Source organism: Rhinopithecus roxellana, chromosome 5 (assembly GCF_007565055.1).
Source record: "Rhinopithecus roxellana isolate Shanxi Qingling chromosome 5, ASM756505v1, whole genome shotgun sequence".
NCBI classification, from domain to species: Eukaryota; Metazoa; Chordata; class Mammalia; order Primates; family Cercopithecidae; genus Rhinopithecus; species Rhinopithecus roxellana.
The window spans coordinates 37775471-37792851 of NC_044553.1; the positions used below are offsets into that span (position 1 = coordinate 37775471).

Genomic DNA, 17381 nt, shown 5'->3' on the forward strand with positions numbered 1-17381 from the left:
CAAAGAACCCCGTAATGAGTAGCTTTATACATACATTATTTCACAGATGTACACCTGTAGGAACAATTCCCAGAAATGAAACTACTAGGTTAAAAGATAAGTGCCTCTAGGTTTGATAGATCTTACAAAATTGTGTTCCATGAAGATGGTTTTAATTTCTTCCAATAACATATGAGTCACGCTATTTCCTCAACGCTTAACAAAGATATTAAACTTAAAATTTTCATGTTCATAAAACACAGGAAGGAATCCAACACTGTATTCTAAATACCACAAGCCACTTTAATAAATTAATTAAAATGGGCCAGGCACGGTGGCTCACGCCTGTAATCCCAGCACTTTGGGAGGCTGAGGTGGGTGGATCACTTGAGGTCAGGAGTTCAAGACTAGCCTGGCCAAGACAGTGAAACCCCATCTCTACTAAAAAAAAATACAAAAATTAGCCAGACATGGTAGTTCATGCATGTAATCCCAGCTACTTGGGAGGCTGTGGCAGGAGAATCGCTTAAACCTGGGAGGCGGAGGTTGTAGTATACCAAGACTGCACCATTGCACTCCATCCAGGCTGGGAGATAGAGCAAGACTTCGTATCATAAATAAATTAATTAATTAATTAGTTAATTAAATTAAAATGTTGTCATACACTTACCCTCCTTCTTCTGTTTGTTTATGAATATATGCTAGTAGATCTGCAGCTCTGCCTGTTCCTTCACATACAACTACTGGAACAGGGGGGCTTTCCTGAAGATATTCAAGAACTGTGAGGATAACATTTGGCCCACCCTCAAATATAAGTGCCACCACAGGGACACCTTGGCCAATCCCTAAAAAGAGCAAAGTTAAATTAAAAAATTATTTAATCACAAGCAAGTTTCTTTCCAAGAAAAAAAATTAGGCAAAATACAATACTCTAATTTCAGATTTTACTGAAAAAAAAATTAAAATAAAAAGTAAAAACATAATTTCTAAGACTATGTTGACTTGACTTTCAGCACACCACTTGATATCAGTTCACATAACTACATTAAATAATGAATACTTTGTCACTATCTTTTTTTTTTTTTTTGAGACGGAGTCTCGCTCTGTCGCCCAGGCTGGAGTGCAGTGGCACAATCTCAGCTCACTGCAAGCTCTGCCTCCCGGGTTTACACCATTCTCCTGCCTCAGGCTCCCGAGTAGCTGGGACTACAGGCGCCCGCCACCTCGCCCGGCTAGTTTTTTGTATCTTTTAGTAGAGACGGGGTTTCACCGTGTTAGCCAGGATGGTCTCGATCTCCTGACCTCGTGATCCGCCCGTCTCGGCCTCCCAAAGTGCTGGGATTACAGGCTTGAGCCACCGCGCCCGGCCACTTTGTCACTATCTTAAAGGTTGTTCTCTAAATGACAAAAATAGAAAATCCAATATATAATAGACATCAAATAATGTATATATTCACTACTTAAAAGTACAAATTTGTTTTCCATATTTTATTGAGCTCTTGATGAGAAATGTAAAACACTAATTTTTTAGTTTGCTTTTTAATACATTAGTTGAACTTCTCACATGGATTTTTATTCGTTTTTAAAACATATATTTCTGATTCCAAATAAGACATTAAAATAGAAATTAATGATAGTCTTGGCCAGGTGCAGTGGCTCATGCCTGTAATCCCAGCACTTCAGGAGGCCAAAGCAGGCGGATCACCAGGTCAGGAGATGATCCAGACCATCCTGCTAACACAGTGAAACTCTGTCTCTACTAAAAATACAAAAAATTAGTCAGGCGTGGTGGCACGTGCCTGTAGTCCCAGCTACTCGGGAGGCTGAGGCAGGACAATCACCTGAACCCAGGAGGCAGAGGCTGCAGTGAGCCAAGATCATGCCACTGCACTCCAGTCCGGAGACAGAGTGAGACTCCATCACACAAATAAATAAATAAATAAATAAAATTAATGACGCCACATGAAAGGTTTGTAAAAAAGAAAAAAGAAATGGCTCATGTCTGTAATCCCAGCACTTTGGAAGGCCAACACGGGCAGATCATGAGGTCAGGAGATGGAGACCATCCTGGCTAACTCAGTGAAACTCCATTTATACTAAAAATACAAAAAAGTAGCCGGGCATAGTGGCAAGCGCCTGAAGTCCCAGCTACTCGGGAGGCTGAGGCAGGAGAATCGCTTGAACCCAGAAGGCGAAGGTTGCAGTGAGCCGAGATCAGGCTGCTGTACTCCAGCCTGGGCGACAGAGCAAGACCGTCTCAAAAAAAAAAAAAAAAAAAAGGACGGCTGGGTGCAGTGGCTCATGCCTGTAATTCCAGCACTTCAGGAGGCCGAGGTGGGCGGATCATGAGGTCAGGCGATCAAGAACAGTCTGGCCAACATAGTGAAACCCCCTCTCTACCAACAATACAAAAAATTAGCTGGGCATGGTGGGGAGTACCTGTAATCCTAGCTACTCTGGAGCCTGGGGCACAAGAATCGCTTGAACCTAGGAGGCGGAGGTTGCAGTGAGCTGAGATCGGGCCACTGCACAACAGCCAGGGCAACAGTGCAAGACTTTAACTCAAAAAAAATAAAAAAAATAAAAAATTAAAGAAGAAATTGATGACAGTATTACATAACTGGAACTCATCAATAAAATTCCAAGATCTCTAGAAGAGCAACAGAAAAAAATTAGTGAAGAATACGAATTTTTGCTTTTACAGTAACTTGTGGTGCACTGAGAAAAAGAAAAAAACAAAAGGTAACTATAGGACTATAAACAATTCTTAACTTTTTTTTTTTTTTTTTTGAGATGGAGACTTGCTCTGTCACTCAGGCTGGAATTCAGTGACGTGATCTCAGCTCACTGCAGTCTCCGCCTACTGGACTCAAACAATTATCCTGTCTCAGCCTCCCAAGAAGCTGGGACTACAAGCGCACACCACCATACTCGACTAATTTTTGTATTTCTAGGAGAGACAGGGTTTCACCATATTGGTCAGGCTGGTCTAGCACTCTCGACCTCAGGTAATCCACCCACCTCGGCCGCCCAAAGTGCTGTGATTACAGGCGTGAGCCACCATGCCCAGCCCATTCTTAACTTTTAGCAAAAGCTTTGACTCCACCATAATCTATAAACACTGTTCTGTAGTTTTTTAATTTCTATTTCACTTTGTCACAGAGCTCAACTTCTTGGGGTCCTTAGGTTACAAATTTTCCTTTATTTGAAATAAAAATGTAGATGTTGAACCGGAAAATTCAGACATGGTTAGAAAGGAAAATCAGTCCCAGGAATACAATTTTTAAGACACATTTAGCCAAACAGTGATACTCATTTCATAAATTTTAAGCTGATTTATTTCTTTCAGTGATTTTTTTCCCTTTTAGTTTTCAATTTTGAATTTCACAGCCATGTATTGGAATAAATCACACGTTAAGAATATTTATGGGCCAGGCGTATTGGTTCACGTCTGTAATCCCAGCACTTTGGGAAGCCGAGATGGGCAGATCATGAAGTCAGGAGATCAAGACCATCCTGGCTAACACAGTGAAACCCCGTCTCTACTAAAAATACAAAAAATTAGCCAGGTGTGGAGGCGGGCACCTGTAGTCCCAGCTACCCTGGAGGCTGAGGCAGGAGAATGGCGTGAACCTGGGAGACAGAGCTTGCAGTGAGCCAAGATCACGCCACTGTACTCCAGCCTGGGGGACAGAGCAAGACTCCGTCTCAAAAAAGAAAAAAAGGAATATTTATGAATTCCTTGGGCTGAAATGGAATTGCAATAACAGAACTTCCAATGAACCTTTTTTGGTTTTAGCCTTTATAACCGAGTACCCAATTCTGACCTCTTTTCCTTGGTCTTATCATTTTGTCTAAGATTAACCACTGTTGGTTGTTTCACATGTTATCTCGCTATGTAAGAAAGAGCACTTCAAAGAACATTCTACCTTCTTTGAATTTAGCTATTAGTATAGCCCAGAACAATTTCAACAATAACAAATTTATGAATTCACTTACTAGCATGAATTCTTTGCTGATTAATAGTTTTTTCAAGTTCTCTTCTCAGTCTGACTTCTGCCCCATACTTCCCAACAGTGCCATCATCCACCAATATAAAATGGGAATGTAGATTATTCAAAACATTCAACTTGCTCAGGGGGTTCAGTAAGGTTTGATAAGGAGCAACCACCTAAACAATAGCAAACAAAAGAGTTAGTGAGCAGGATTAAATACAATATGATGTAAAATAAATTTTGAAATAATCCGTAAAGGCAAGAAAGAAGTGAAATTCTATTTTATACGCAGAAATACGAAATCATAGAGAATGTATCAAAAAGCATAAGCTTTTAAGCAGCTGAAGATTAATCAATAATGGGTTGAAATACGTGATTATATCTTGACCCATACTGCGGAATTACGTATTTCATCATCACATGCAAAGACAGAAGCAGTAAATAAGTAAATAGTGCAAACAAACTATTATCAGATTATTAAGTGAATAAACTACAACATATAAAAGATATTGTGGCCAGGCACAGTGACCCATGCCTGTAATCCCAGCACTTTGGGAGGCCGAGGCGGGTGGATTACCTGAGGTCAGGAGTTCAAGACCAGCCTGGCCAACAGTGAAACCCCCGTCTCTACTAAAAACTACAAAAATTAGTCAGGCGTAGTGGCGGGTGCCTGTAATCCTAGCTACTAAGGAGGCTGAGGCAGGAGAATCACTTGAACCCAGAAGGTGGAAGTTGCAGTGAGCCCAGATCGCACCACTGCACTCCAGCCTGGGCAACAAGAGCAAAACTCCAACTCAAAAAAAAAAAACAAAAGACACGGTAAAAAACAATAAAATATCAAATTTAGCCACGAGTAGACTCTTTAAAACTGACATTAGAAATTTAATAACACTTGAAAGTGATCATTATAATTCAGTAATTTTATGTATGTATGTATGTATGTATGTATGCATGCATGCATGTATGAGATGGAGTTATGTTTTGTCACCTAGGCTGGAATGCAGTGGGGCAATCTCGGCTCACTGCAACCTCTGCCTCCCAGTTTCAAGCAATTCTCCCGCCTCACCCTCCCAAGTAGCTAGGTGGTAAAGGCCACCACATCCAGTTAATTTTTGTATTTGTAGTAGAGATGGGGTTTCACCATGTTGGCCAGGCTGGTCTCGAACTCCTGATCTCCAGCGATTGGCCCACCTCGGCCTCCAAAGTGCTGGGATTACACGCATGAGCCACTGCACCCAGCCAGTAATTCTTTTTAACAGTCTTGATAAATATCTATAACCAATTCACAAGTCTTTAACCTATTCAAACAAAACACTAGGATTTAACTCCTATTCCCTATTCTTAGTGAGAATAAATTAATTCTCATGTCACGTAGTCATTAAAAATTAATTACAAAGACTAGCATATATGGAAAATGTGAAATAATTTTATACATAAAAGACTGAAAGCAAAATGTGCCAACACTATAACAGCATTTATATTTATGAACTTATTTATAGTTATGAATTATTTATATTTATTCATTTTCAAAAAAATCAGAAGTAAACCTCAGGAAAATACCTTTTAAACTTAATTTGAAAAGTATAATATAATCATGAATATTTTAAACTGGCACTATTCTTTCTATAATTTTGTTTATATATAATTTCAAACATAAGACATTTTAAAAATAATTCTTACATCTCTCCCAACAAGATCATTTCTGTTTTCAATCACTCCCCATGGAGCTATTCCGATAGTGCAAATCTTTCGAGATGATCTGGAAGCATGTTCTTTGAGGGCATCTCCAACATGTTTTGCCACACCTGCTCATAAAAAAAGTTTACTCATTTTGTTTTTTTATTTTCTTAAAGACAGGGTCACCCAGGAAACAGTGCAGTGGTGCAATGAGACAGCTCACTGCAGCCTCAAACTCCTAGACTCAAGCGATCCTCCCTTGTGAGCCTCCCCAATAGGTGGGACTACAGGTGCATGCTAAGACAATCGGCTAATTTTTTTTTTTTTTTGGTAGAGACAGGCAGGTCTTGAACTCTTGGGCTCATGCCTCAGCCTCTCAAAGGTCTGGGATTACAGTCTTTATTGTGTTCAGAACAATCCTGTGCTCAATCTGTAACACTGTAATATGTGATATATTTCTTTACACATACAAGATATAACGCAACAAAGTCATAACAAACTTAAAACAAGGTCATAGCCAAACCTACAAAAGAATACACAAGGACCAAAAAGGAACAAAAACCACTAAACCCCACAATATCAAATCACTACAAATGCCAGAAACACATACAACACTTTTTTAATGTTACTAGGTCTAGTCCGTTTTTGCATTTCTCCTCTAAGTAACAGTAGGTTTTTTATTACTGCTCTACACATCATTTAGAAAAAATTAAGAATGCAGCTCCGTGGCACAGGACCATACGCAAAACACACACACACACACACACACACACACACACACACACACACACAGAATAAACAATGACGAAAGTCTACTTCGGTCAAAAATGAGAGAGAAAAGTATAAAAGGCAGTTCCAAAGAGCATATAACTCCTCATTATCACTTCTTTTTTTTAGGGAGGGAGTCAGGGTCTCACTCCATTGCCCAGGCTGGACTGTAGTGGTGTGATCATGGCTTGGCTCACTGCAACCCTGACCTCCTGGGCTCAAGTGATCCTCCCACTTCAGCCTCCCAAGTAGCTAGGATGGTAGGCACATACCACCATGCCTGGCTAATTTTTTTTTTTTTTTTTTGTAGAAAGTGTCTTACCATGTTGCCCAGGCTAGTTTTGAACTCCCAGGCTCAAGTAATTCTCCCACCTCAGCCCCCCAAAGTGCTGGGATTATAGGCATGAACCACCATGCCTGGCCCATTATTACTTCTTATGGGCTGAATTGTGTCCCCTAACTTCCAATACCACAAAATATGACTGTGGTTGGAGACAGGGCCTTTATATATGTGATAATACCTCAAAATATTACTGTACTGGGAGGCAGAGGTTGCCGTGAGCTGAGACTGTGCCACTGCACTCCAGCCTGGCAACAAGTGAGAGTCTGTCTCAAAAAAATAAATAAATAAATAAAAAATAAAACACACTAAATAAAATTGGTATAATCATCACATTACCTGTGTTTACTCCTCCAGTTAAAATCCAGGCTCCGGTTGTAACTGCAGCTTTAATAAGACCTTTTCCAAGCAACTGCTTGATTCGTGGGTGAAGCTCAAATTTCTGCATGCCCCCATGTACAGAGATAACAAGTTTGGGTAATTCCATTTGCCATTCTTTAAGCAGAAGTTGCAGAATGACTTCAGGTTTGGTGTCATATGATAGCCTAACATACTAGAAAAAGATTTTAAAAGGCCAAAATAATTGAATATGTTCACAGGTTTCATAATGTGACATTATATGACTTTGGAAAATTATATATGAATCAGATTATGTAAAAAGAGATTTCACAGGCTATTTTCAATGTATTTATACTCCAAGGAATAAGCAATAGCAAATGATTTTAAAGTTGAAAAAAATAATTCTGTGAGATCTAAAGAAATAGTAAAACTAACTTTTAAACATTTAGACACATATGTTACTCTTTCCGTTTAAACTCAATTACCACTGACCCAATTTACCAAGGTACCTGCAGTATTTATTGCCTTCTTTAACTATGACTACACAGTGAGTGAGAAGCATTAAGACTGGCTGAAGAGGACCGGAAAAGGAAAAGAAGGGAATTATGGGAGAAAAAAATGGAGGCTTCTAAGGCTCTTGCTACGAAGAGAGACAAATACTGAATTATCTGGTTTGGCAATGATCTAGTCCAAATAACGAACTGCGACTATGGAGTAAAATTTAAAAAGATACATTTAATATAGATGATTATTTTCTTTGCTGTAATTAACTGGATTTGATCGGACTGAGAAATAATCAGAAAATCATAATCAACATTTCATGGTGTTCGGATGGATTCTCCAGTTTAATTTTTGAAAACATCTTTCTATAGAAAAAAAAGGCCGGGCGCGATGGCTCATGCCTGTAATCCCAGCACTTTGGGAGGCCGAGGCAGGCGGATCATGAGGTCAGGAGATCAAGACCATCCTGGCTAGCACAGTGAAACCCCATCTCTACTAAAACATGGAAAAAATTAGCCAGGTGTGGTGGTGGGCGCCTGTGGTCCCAGCTACTCGGTAGGCTGAGACAGGAGAATGGCGTGAACCCGGGAGACGGAACTTGCAGTGAGCCAAGATCGCGCCACTACACTTCAGCCTGGGCAACAGAGCGAGACTCCATCTCAAAAACAAAAAAAAGAAAAATAGAAAAAAAAAAGCTATTGTGTGTGAAATAACTTCTTCTGGTTTGAAAGATTTTAAAAATTAACTTCCTGTTTAAGTGATATCACAAGACATACTTGCTATACTCACATTAATTCATTCTCTTGGCCTAAAGCACATATATGAAGTAGCTCATAAGAAACTTCAAATATTCAGACATTAAGACATTTAAAAATCATCTATAAGAAACCTTATTTGCAAAATGATGTATTTCCCATTCCTTTACAAAGACCAAACACCACTGAAAATCTCAGTACTGACAAACAAATGAAGCCAAGAGGCCAGGCACAGTGGCTCACGCCTGTAATCCCAGCACTTTGGGAGGCCGAGGCAGGTGGATCACCTGAGGTCAAGAGTTCGAGACCAGCCTGACCAACATGGTGACACCCCATCTCTACTAAATACAAAAAATTAGCTAGGTGTGAGCGCTTGTAATCCCAGCTACTTGGGAGGCTGAGGCAAGAGAATCCCTTGAACCCGGGAGACAGAGGTTGCAGGGAGCCGAGATTGCGCCATTGCACTCCAGCCTGGGCAACAAGAGTGAAACTGCGTCTCAAAACAAAAAAAAAGCAAAAGAAATGAAACCAAAAAAATCCCAGAATTCCATAAAACTGAGTAGAAGACTCCAGGGTCCCTTAAGAATACTTTGGTTTTGTTTTGTTTTTTTGAGACACGGTCAGGTTCTGTTGCCCAGGCTGGAGTGCAGTGGCGCCACCTCAGCTCACTGCAGCCTCTGCCTCCCAGGCTCAAGCCATCCTCCCACCTCAGCCTCCCAAGCAGCTGGGACTATAGACACACGGACCCTGGATGGCTAATTTTTTTTTTTTTTTTTTGTATTTTTTTATACAGACAAGGTTTCACCATGTTGCCCAGGCTGGTCTTGAACTCCTGGGCTCAAGTGATCTGACCACCTCAGCCTGTCAAAGTACTGGGATTACAGACACATGGCACCCAGCATGGCTAATTTTTTTTGTATTTTTTGTAGACACAGGGTTTCACCATGTTGCCCAGGTTGGTCTTGAATTCCTGAGCTCAAGTGATCTGCCCATCTCAGCCTCCCAAAGTGCTGGGATTACAGGCATAAGCTACCAAATCAGACAAAGAATGTTTTGTAAATAGGATTTGTTTGTTTTTGTTTTGTTTTGTTTTTTTGACAGAGTCTCGCTCTGTCGCCCAGGCTGGAATGCCTCCTGGGTTCAAGAGATTCTCCTGCCTCAGCCTCCCAAGCAGAGTAGCTGGGATCACAGGTACGCACCACTAGCCCCAGCTAATTTTTGTATTTTTAGTAGAGACAGGGTTTTGCCATGTTGGTCAGGGTGGTCTTGAACTCCTGACCTCAGGTGATCCATCCGCCTTGGCTTCCCAAAGTGCTGGAATTACAGGCATGAGCCACCGCGCCCAGCCGGATTTGTTCTACAGTAAGTCTTTCCGTATCAGTTTTGTTTAACTCATTGTTATATTTGGGCACATAAAGTAGCATTAGAGAAGCAGTCTAAAGTTAATGCTTTTAGTACTATATTAGAAATAAATGAGAAATTCCACTTCCTACAATGATAGGCTAGGTTGGTTTGGACATACTCTGCTCCCAAGAACTAGAAAAACTAGAAAAAAGAAGAACACCTGCATGAAGACATGAGCAGGTGGCCGAGCATGGTGGCTCACACCTGTAATCCTAACACTTTGGGAGGTGGAGGCGGAGGCAGGTGGATCACTTGAGGTCAAGAGTTCCAGACCAGCCTGGCCAACATGGTGAAACCCTGTCTGTAATCCCAGCTACTCGGGAGGCTGAAGCAGGAGAACCTCTTGCTCTTGAACCCAGGAGGTGGAGGTTGCAGTGAGCTGAGATCGCGCCACTGCACTCCAGCTTGGGCAAAAAAAAGACACTAGCAGGGTACAAACGCAGTGAGAATTTGTAGGATCGGGATCCAGGAGAAAAGAAAAACTTGGAGAGATGATAAGCTCACTGTTTGGCACAGTTTTTTCTCATCAGAACACGGAGGCAGGCAGAACAATGTAGAGGTTAAAATGGTTTTTGTTGTTGTTATTTGTTTTACAGGCAAGGTCTGGCTCTGTTGCCCAGGCTAGAGTTTGGTGACATGGTCCAGGGCTCACTGCAGCCTCGACTTCTTAGGCTCAAGTGATCCTCCCGCTTCAGCCTCCCAAATAGCTGGGACTACAGGCGTGTACCACCATGCCTAGCTAATATTTTTGAATTTTAGTACAGACAAGGTCTCACTATGTTGCTCAAGCTGGTCTCAAAGTCCTGAACTCAAGTAATCCTCCTGCCTAGGCCTCCAAAAGTGCTGGGAGTACAGGCATGAGCCACCACGCCAAGGTTAAAATGTTCAAATCTAAATAAATAATAACTATATTTTAGGGGTATAAAATAAACAAAATTAAAACTTATGCTGACAAGAGCACGTAAGTCTTAAATAAATGCAGTTTCAAATCTTCCAAAGGTGCCTGCATTGTTGAAAAAGTGGTAAAGGACTAATTTATAGTACAGTCATGTGCCACACATTTTGATTAATGACAAACTGCATGCATACATGCAGTGGTTCCATAATTTTTTTTTTTTTTTTTTTTTGAGACGGAGTCTCGCTCTGTCGCCCAGGCTGGAGTGCTGTGGCCGGATCTCGGCTCACTGCAAGCTCCGCCTCCCGGGTTCACGCCATTCTCCTGCCTCAGCCTCCCGAGTAGCTGGGGCTACAGGCGCCCGCCACGTCGCCCGGCTAGTTTTTTTTTGTATTTTTTAGTAGAGACGGGGTTTCACCGTGTTAGCCAGGATGGTCTCGATCTCCTGACCTCGTGATCCGCCCGTCTCGGCCTCCCAAAGTGCTGGGATTACCGCACCCAGCCGGTTCCATAATATTATACCATACTTCTGTACCTGTTTCTTGTTTAGATATATTTAAACACATATTTCCCACTGTGTTACACCTGTCTACCATATTTAGTACAATAACATGCCATAGAGGTTTATAGCCTAAAAACAATAGGCTATACCATATAGCCTAGGCATATAGTAGACTATACCATCTAGGTCTGAATACACTCCATGGTCTCCATGGTGCCAGCATAACGAAATTGCTTAACACATCTCTGAGAACATATCCCCATTCTTAAGTGATGCGTGACTGCACATAACAAGTTAAAAAAATGCATTTTATCGGCCAGGCACAGTGGCTCACGCCTGTAATCCCAGCACTTTGGGAGGCCGAGGCGGGCGGATCACGAGGTCAGGAGATCGAGACCACTCTGCCTAATACGGTGAAACCTTGTCTCTACTAAATATACAAAAAATTAGCCGGGTGTGGTGGCGGGTGCCTGTAGTCCCAGCTCCTCAGGAGGCTGAGTCAGGAGAATGGCATGAACCCGGGAGGCGGAACTTGCAGTGAGCCAAGATCGCGCCACTGCACTCCAGCCTGGGTGACAGAGCAAGACTCTGTCTCAGAAAAAAAAAAAAAAAAAAAGGCATTTTATCACATTTATTATAGTATTATTTTTCTTTTTCCTTTTTTTGAGACAGAGTTTTGCTCTGTCGCCCAGGCTGGAGTGCAGTGGCGTCATCTCGGTTCACTGCAACCTTCACTTCCAAAGTTTAGGTGATTATCCTGCTTCAGCCTCCCAAGTAGCTGGGACTACAGGCTCGTGCCACCATGCCCATCTAGTTTTTGTATTTTTAGTAGAGATGGGGTTTCACTATGTTGGCCAGGCTGATCTCGAACTCCTGATCTCAGGTGATCCACCCGCCTTGGCCTCCCAAGTGCTGGGATTTCAGGCATCAGCCACCACGCCCAACCTATAATATTCTTTTTCTAAAGAATAGAAAAAGAGGCCGGGCATGGTGGCTCATGCCTAAAATTCCAGCACTGCAGTAGGCCAAGGCAGGCGGATCACGAGGTCAGGAGATGGAGACCATCCTGGCTAACACAATGAAACCTCATCTCTACTAAAAATACAAAAAATTAGCTGGGCATGGTGGCACACACCTGTAGTCCCAGCTACTCTGGAGGCTGAGGCAGGTGAATCGCTTGAACTCAGGAGGCGGGTTGCAGTGAGCCGAGATCACACCACTGCACTCCAGCCTGGGCAAAAGAGTGAGATACCATCTCAAAAAAAAAAAAAAGAAAGAAAGAATAGAAAAAGAATGTGTAGTAGGCCTTTTGTATCCGTGGGATCCACGTTTATGGTTTCAACCAATGGTGAATCAAATATATTCAAGAAAAAAAACTGAGCCTATACTAAACATGTATAGACTTTACTTGTCATTATTCCTTAAACAATGCAATTAAACAACTATTTACGTTGTATCAGGCATTTTATTAATTTTTTTATTTTAAGTAGAGATAGAGTCTCACTATTTTGCCTAGGCTGGTCTCCAACTCCCAGCCTCATGCCATCCTCCCACCCTCTAAAAAGTGTTGGGATTATAGGCGTGAGCCACTGTGCCTGGCCTATATTAGGTATTATAAGGAATCTAGAGATGATTTAAACTATGTAAGAGGGTGTGCATAGATTACATCCACATACTATGATATCTGTAGACTCTGGTATCTGAGGGAAGTCCTGGAACCAAGCCCCGTGAAGGATGACTGTATAAATAATATGCTAATAAAGGAGTAAGGAAATAATAAAAAAATACTTAATCCAAAATAATACAAGAAAAAAAACAGAACAAAGAAAAAAGTGAGACAAATAGATAACTAATAACATAATGGTAAATTTAAATTTAAATACACGGCAGACAACTTTTTTTAAAAAAAAAAGATACCTCTTAAACATAAAAGGTTAAAACCAAAAAGGAAGAAAGATGGCTTAACTATACTGATTCCAGAAAAAGCAAACCATGTCAAGAAAAATGACAAGAAACAAAATACATTTTATAATGATGAAAGGTTCAATCCACCGGAAAGATACAATTCTATATTTGTATGTACCTTTGTACTTTAAAATATGCAAATAAATTACTGAGACAAACTTTTTGTCAAAGTTGCTACACAAATTGTGATGTTTATTATTTAAATAACAACATAAATGAAGAAAAATCCAATATGTGACATACCTTAGCTCTGTAGGAATGAGAACCCCCTTGAAAATTTATGACTCCATAAGCATCCGTTGGGCTCTGTTCTGTATGCTTTTCCACAGACCATTCTTCTACTGCCTGATTAAAATGGTCACCCAATTTCACATCTGAGTATTTCATGGCAAGACTTGCAGTAAAACAAGCATGTTGCTTGACCAAGCGACCACAAAAACACCTAAAAGAAAAAGGTGAGATGATTAAAATACCTTTCAAAAAATCAGAATGAAAAAATGAAATTAAAAATGAATGAACTGACAAATAGTATAAAAAGCTTTTTGATTTTAGGATATCTATATATTAATACCTTCATTATAGCACTGAAATAGTATAATTAGTCTAAGATGAATCCATCATCTGAATTTAACGTGAGGCATCTATAAAACATGGTATAGACATATAACAGAATAGCATTTACACCGGGTGTGGCTCATGTGGGTAATTCCAGCACTGTGGGAAGCCAATGCTGGAGGACCTCGAGGTCAAAAGTTCAAGACCATCCTAAGAAACACGACAAGACCTTGACTTGACAAAAAAGTTTTAAAAATTAGCCAAGTGTGGTGGCATACACCTGTAGTCCCAGCTACACAGGAGACTAAGGTGAGAGGCTTGCCTGAGCCCAGCAAGGATGCAGTCATCCTTGGTCACACCACTGTACTCCATCCTGGATGACAGAGCAAGCAAGACCCCAACTCAAAAAAAAAAAAAAAAAGAAAAAGAAATACCATCCAATAATAAAGAGAAATGAATGAACCACTAATGGTACAGAGAATCATCATACTGAGTAAAAGAACCTAGACACCAAAGATTATATATTTACATGATTCCACGTATACAAAATTCAAGAAAATGTGAACTAATCTATACAGTGACAAAAGGGTGATCAACGGTGTCTGAGGCTGGGGTACAAATACGGATGGCATTCTACCCAGAAGTACATACTAAACTGTAACACCGAAAGTAGGAATCTAACGGAGCTGGGCAGTCTCACTGATTTGATACAATCTTAAAATCAGATCAGAGTTTGAAGAAGCCAAGGCAGCTTAGAGTTTGTGAGGTAGAAAACAAAAAGAGGAGGGAGCTACAACAAGAAAGTTGCAAATATCTGCAGAAGGGCCTCCTTAAGCATGTGGAATAACTACTTGGCCAGGCGCGGTAGCTCACACCTGTAATCCCAGCCCTTTGAGAGGCCGAGGTGGGCAGATTACCTGAGGTCGGGAGTTCGAGACTAGCCTGGCCAACATGGTGAAACCCCGTCTCTAATAAAAATACAAAAAATTAGCTGGGCATGGTGGCACACACCTGTAATCCCAGCTACTAGGGAGGCTGAGGCAGGAGAATCACTTGAACCTGGGAGGCAGAGACTGCAGCGAGCAGAGATCGGGCCACTGCACTCCAGCCTGGGCGAAAGAGTGAGACTCGGTCTCCAAAAAATAAATAAATAAATAAATAAATAACTACTTAAGGCAAAGTTAAAAGCTACTAGACAGCAACTGCTGAAACAATTTCTGAAGCTCATAAAGGGCAGGGAACAGTTTATGTTTCCACCAGCCAGAGTAGAGATCTCGTAACACAGAAGGCTTATGATAGAGTCCTCGAAAAAAGTATCATTAAATTAGAAGCACTAAATTAGACCTAGACAGGCCAGGCACGGTGGCTCATGCCTGTAATCCCAGCACTTTGGGAGGCCGAGGCAGGTGGATCACGAGGTCAGGAGATTGAGATCATCCTGGCTAACACAGTGAAACCCTGTCTCTACTAAAAATTTTTTAAAAATTTTAAAAAAGACCATGCTTCGGGCATGGTAGCCCACGCCTATAATCCCAGCACTTTGGGAGGCTGAGGCGGGAGGACTGCTTAAGCCCAGGAATTTGATATTAGTCTGGCAACATAGTAAGACTCTGTTTCTAAGAGAAAAAATTAAAGAAAAAAAGACTATGTAGAAAAAAAATACGAGCATGATGAAGGCCAACATAATGAAACCCCATCTCTACTAAAAATATAAAACATTAGTCAGACGTGGTGGCACGTGCCTGTAATCCCAGCTACTCGGGAGGCTGAGGCAGGAGAATTACTTGAACGCAGGAGGCAGAGGTTGCAGTGAGCCAAGATCGCGCCACTGCACATCCAGCCTGGCGACAGAGCAAGACTCCTTCTCGAAAAATAAATAAATAATAGTAATAATAATTTTCCAAATAAAGTTTTTGAAAATTTCATTTAAAAAATAACCTACACTTCTACCATAAAAACTAAAAATATCCTGGCTAACCCAGTGAAACCCCATCTCTACTGAAAATACAAAAAATTAGCCAGGCACAGTGACAGGCACCTGTAGTCCCAGCTACTCGGGAGGCTGAGGCAGGAGAACGGCATGAACCCGGGAGGCGGAGCTTACAGTGAGCTGAGATCGCGCCACTGCACTCCAGCCTGGGCAACAGAGCGAGACTCCGTCTCAAAAAAAAAAAAAAAAAAAAAAAACTAAAACTAAGAGCAAATTAACCTCAAAGTAAGCAGAAGAAAAGATATGATAAAACAGAATGGGCCGGGCAGAGTGGTTCATGCCTGTAATCCCAGCACTTCACAGGGCTGAGGCAGGTGGACCATGTGAGGTCAGGAGCTTGAGACCAGCCTGTAATTCAACATGGTGAAACCCCCGTCTCTACCAAAAATACAACAATTCACCAGGTGTGCTGGTGGGTGCCTGTAATTCCAGCTTCTGAGGAGGCCGAGGCATGAAAATTGCTTGAACCCAGGAGGCAGAGAGAGGTTGCAGTGAGCCAAGATTATGCCACTGCACTGCAGCCTGGCTGACAGAGTGAGACTCCACCTCAGAAAAAAAAAAAAAAAAAAAAAAGAACACAATGAAACAGAAAAGAGAAAAACAGTGGAGGAAAGCAAGAAAACAAAAAATTTGTCATTGAAAAGATAAATAAAACTGATAAACTGAAGTCAGAATAATGAGAAAAATTAAACAGGAAAATAAATTAACACTCCAGCCTGGACAATACAGCAAGACTCTGTCTCCAAAAAAAAAAAAAATCATTAATACACCTTCCCACAAAGAAAATTTGAGGCCAGATGCCTTCACTGGTGAATTTCATCAAATATTTAGGAGGAAATATCAATTCTACACACATTCTTCCAAAAAAAATCATAAGTGGGTACATTTTCCAATTCATTTCATGAGGTGAAAGTTCATTCTGCTTTGGAAAAAAACAAAAACAAAATAAAACCAGCCTGTAATTCCAGCTACTTAGGAGGCTGAGGTGGGAAGACTGAGGCCAGGAGTTCTAGATCAGCTTGGGTAACAAAAGAAACTCCATCTCAAGAAAAGAAAAAAGAAAAAAAGGCAAAGTATTAGCATTACAAGAAAAGACTAGGCCAGGCACAGTGGCACGTGCCTGTAATCCTCGCACTTTGAGAAGCCAAGGTGGGAGGATCACTTGAGCTCAGGAGTCAAGACCAGCCTGACAACATGGCAAAACTCCTTCTCTACAAAAAAATACCAAAATTAGCCAGGCATGGTGGCATGCACCTGTGGTCACAGCTACTTGGGAAGATGAAGGGGAAAGATCACCTGAGCCTGGGAGGTGAAGTCTGCAGTGACTGTGCCACTGCACTCCAGTCTGGACCACAGAATGAGACCCTGTTTCCCCACTCCCCCCAAAAAGAAAAGAGAAATGGACGTGGTGGCTCACACCTGCAATTCAGCTCTTAAGGAGGCATAAGTGGGAGCACAGCTTTAACCAATGAGTTCAAAACCTGCCTTGGCAACACGGTGAGACCCTGTTCTCCACAAAAAGGAAAACAAGCACTGGACAAAACTGAATGTGTATTCATTATAAGCATTGTCAGAAAACTAGGAAAGGAGGAAACTTCCTCAACAGAGATAACATAATACTTATTAAATCTTATAAAGAGTACCACTACATGCTAAGTCTTGTGATTCATTCTAGCTAAATCATGGAATCAAGGTGTGGTCTCGGAGATTCCTGAC

The 17381-nt window shown here is 41.3% G+C and overlaps 1 protein-coding gene across 5 annotated transcripts in view; it reads right to left on the reverse strand.

Annotated features, from left to right (window-relative positions):
- The window catches only part of TRPM7 (transient receptor potential cation channel subfamily M member 7), a 130598-nt gene that overhangs the window by 76079 nt on the left and 37138 nt on the right, over positions 1-17381 (reverse strand). For all 5 annotated transcript variants that reach the window (XM_030930713.1, XM_010356602.2, XM_010356603.2 and 2 more), the window contains 5 exons: positions 13364-13562; positions 7099-7312; positions 5655-5779; positions 3979-4150; positions 650-824 (listed from right to left, as the gene is read on the reverse strand). In XM_030930713.1, the coding sequence (XP_030786573.1) occupies positions 650-824; positions 3979-4150; positions 5655-5779; positions 7099-7312; positions 13364-13562 (885 nt within the window). The remainder of the gene's footprint in view (positions 1-649; positions 825-3978; positions 4151-5654; positions 5780-7098; positions 7313-13363; positions 13563-17381) is intronic.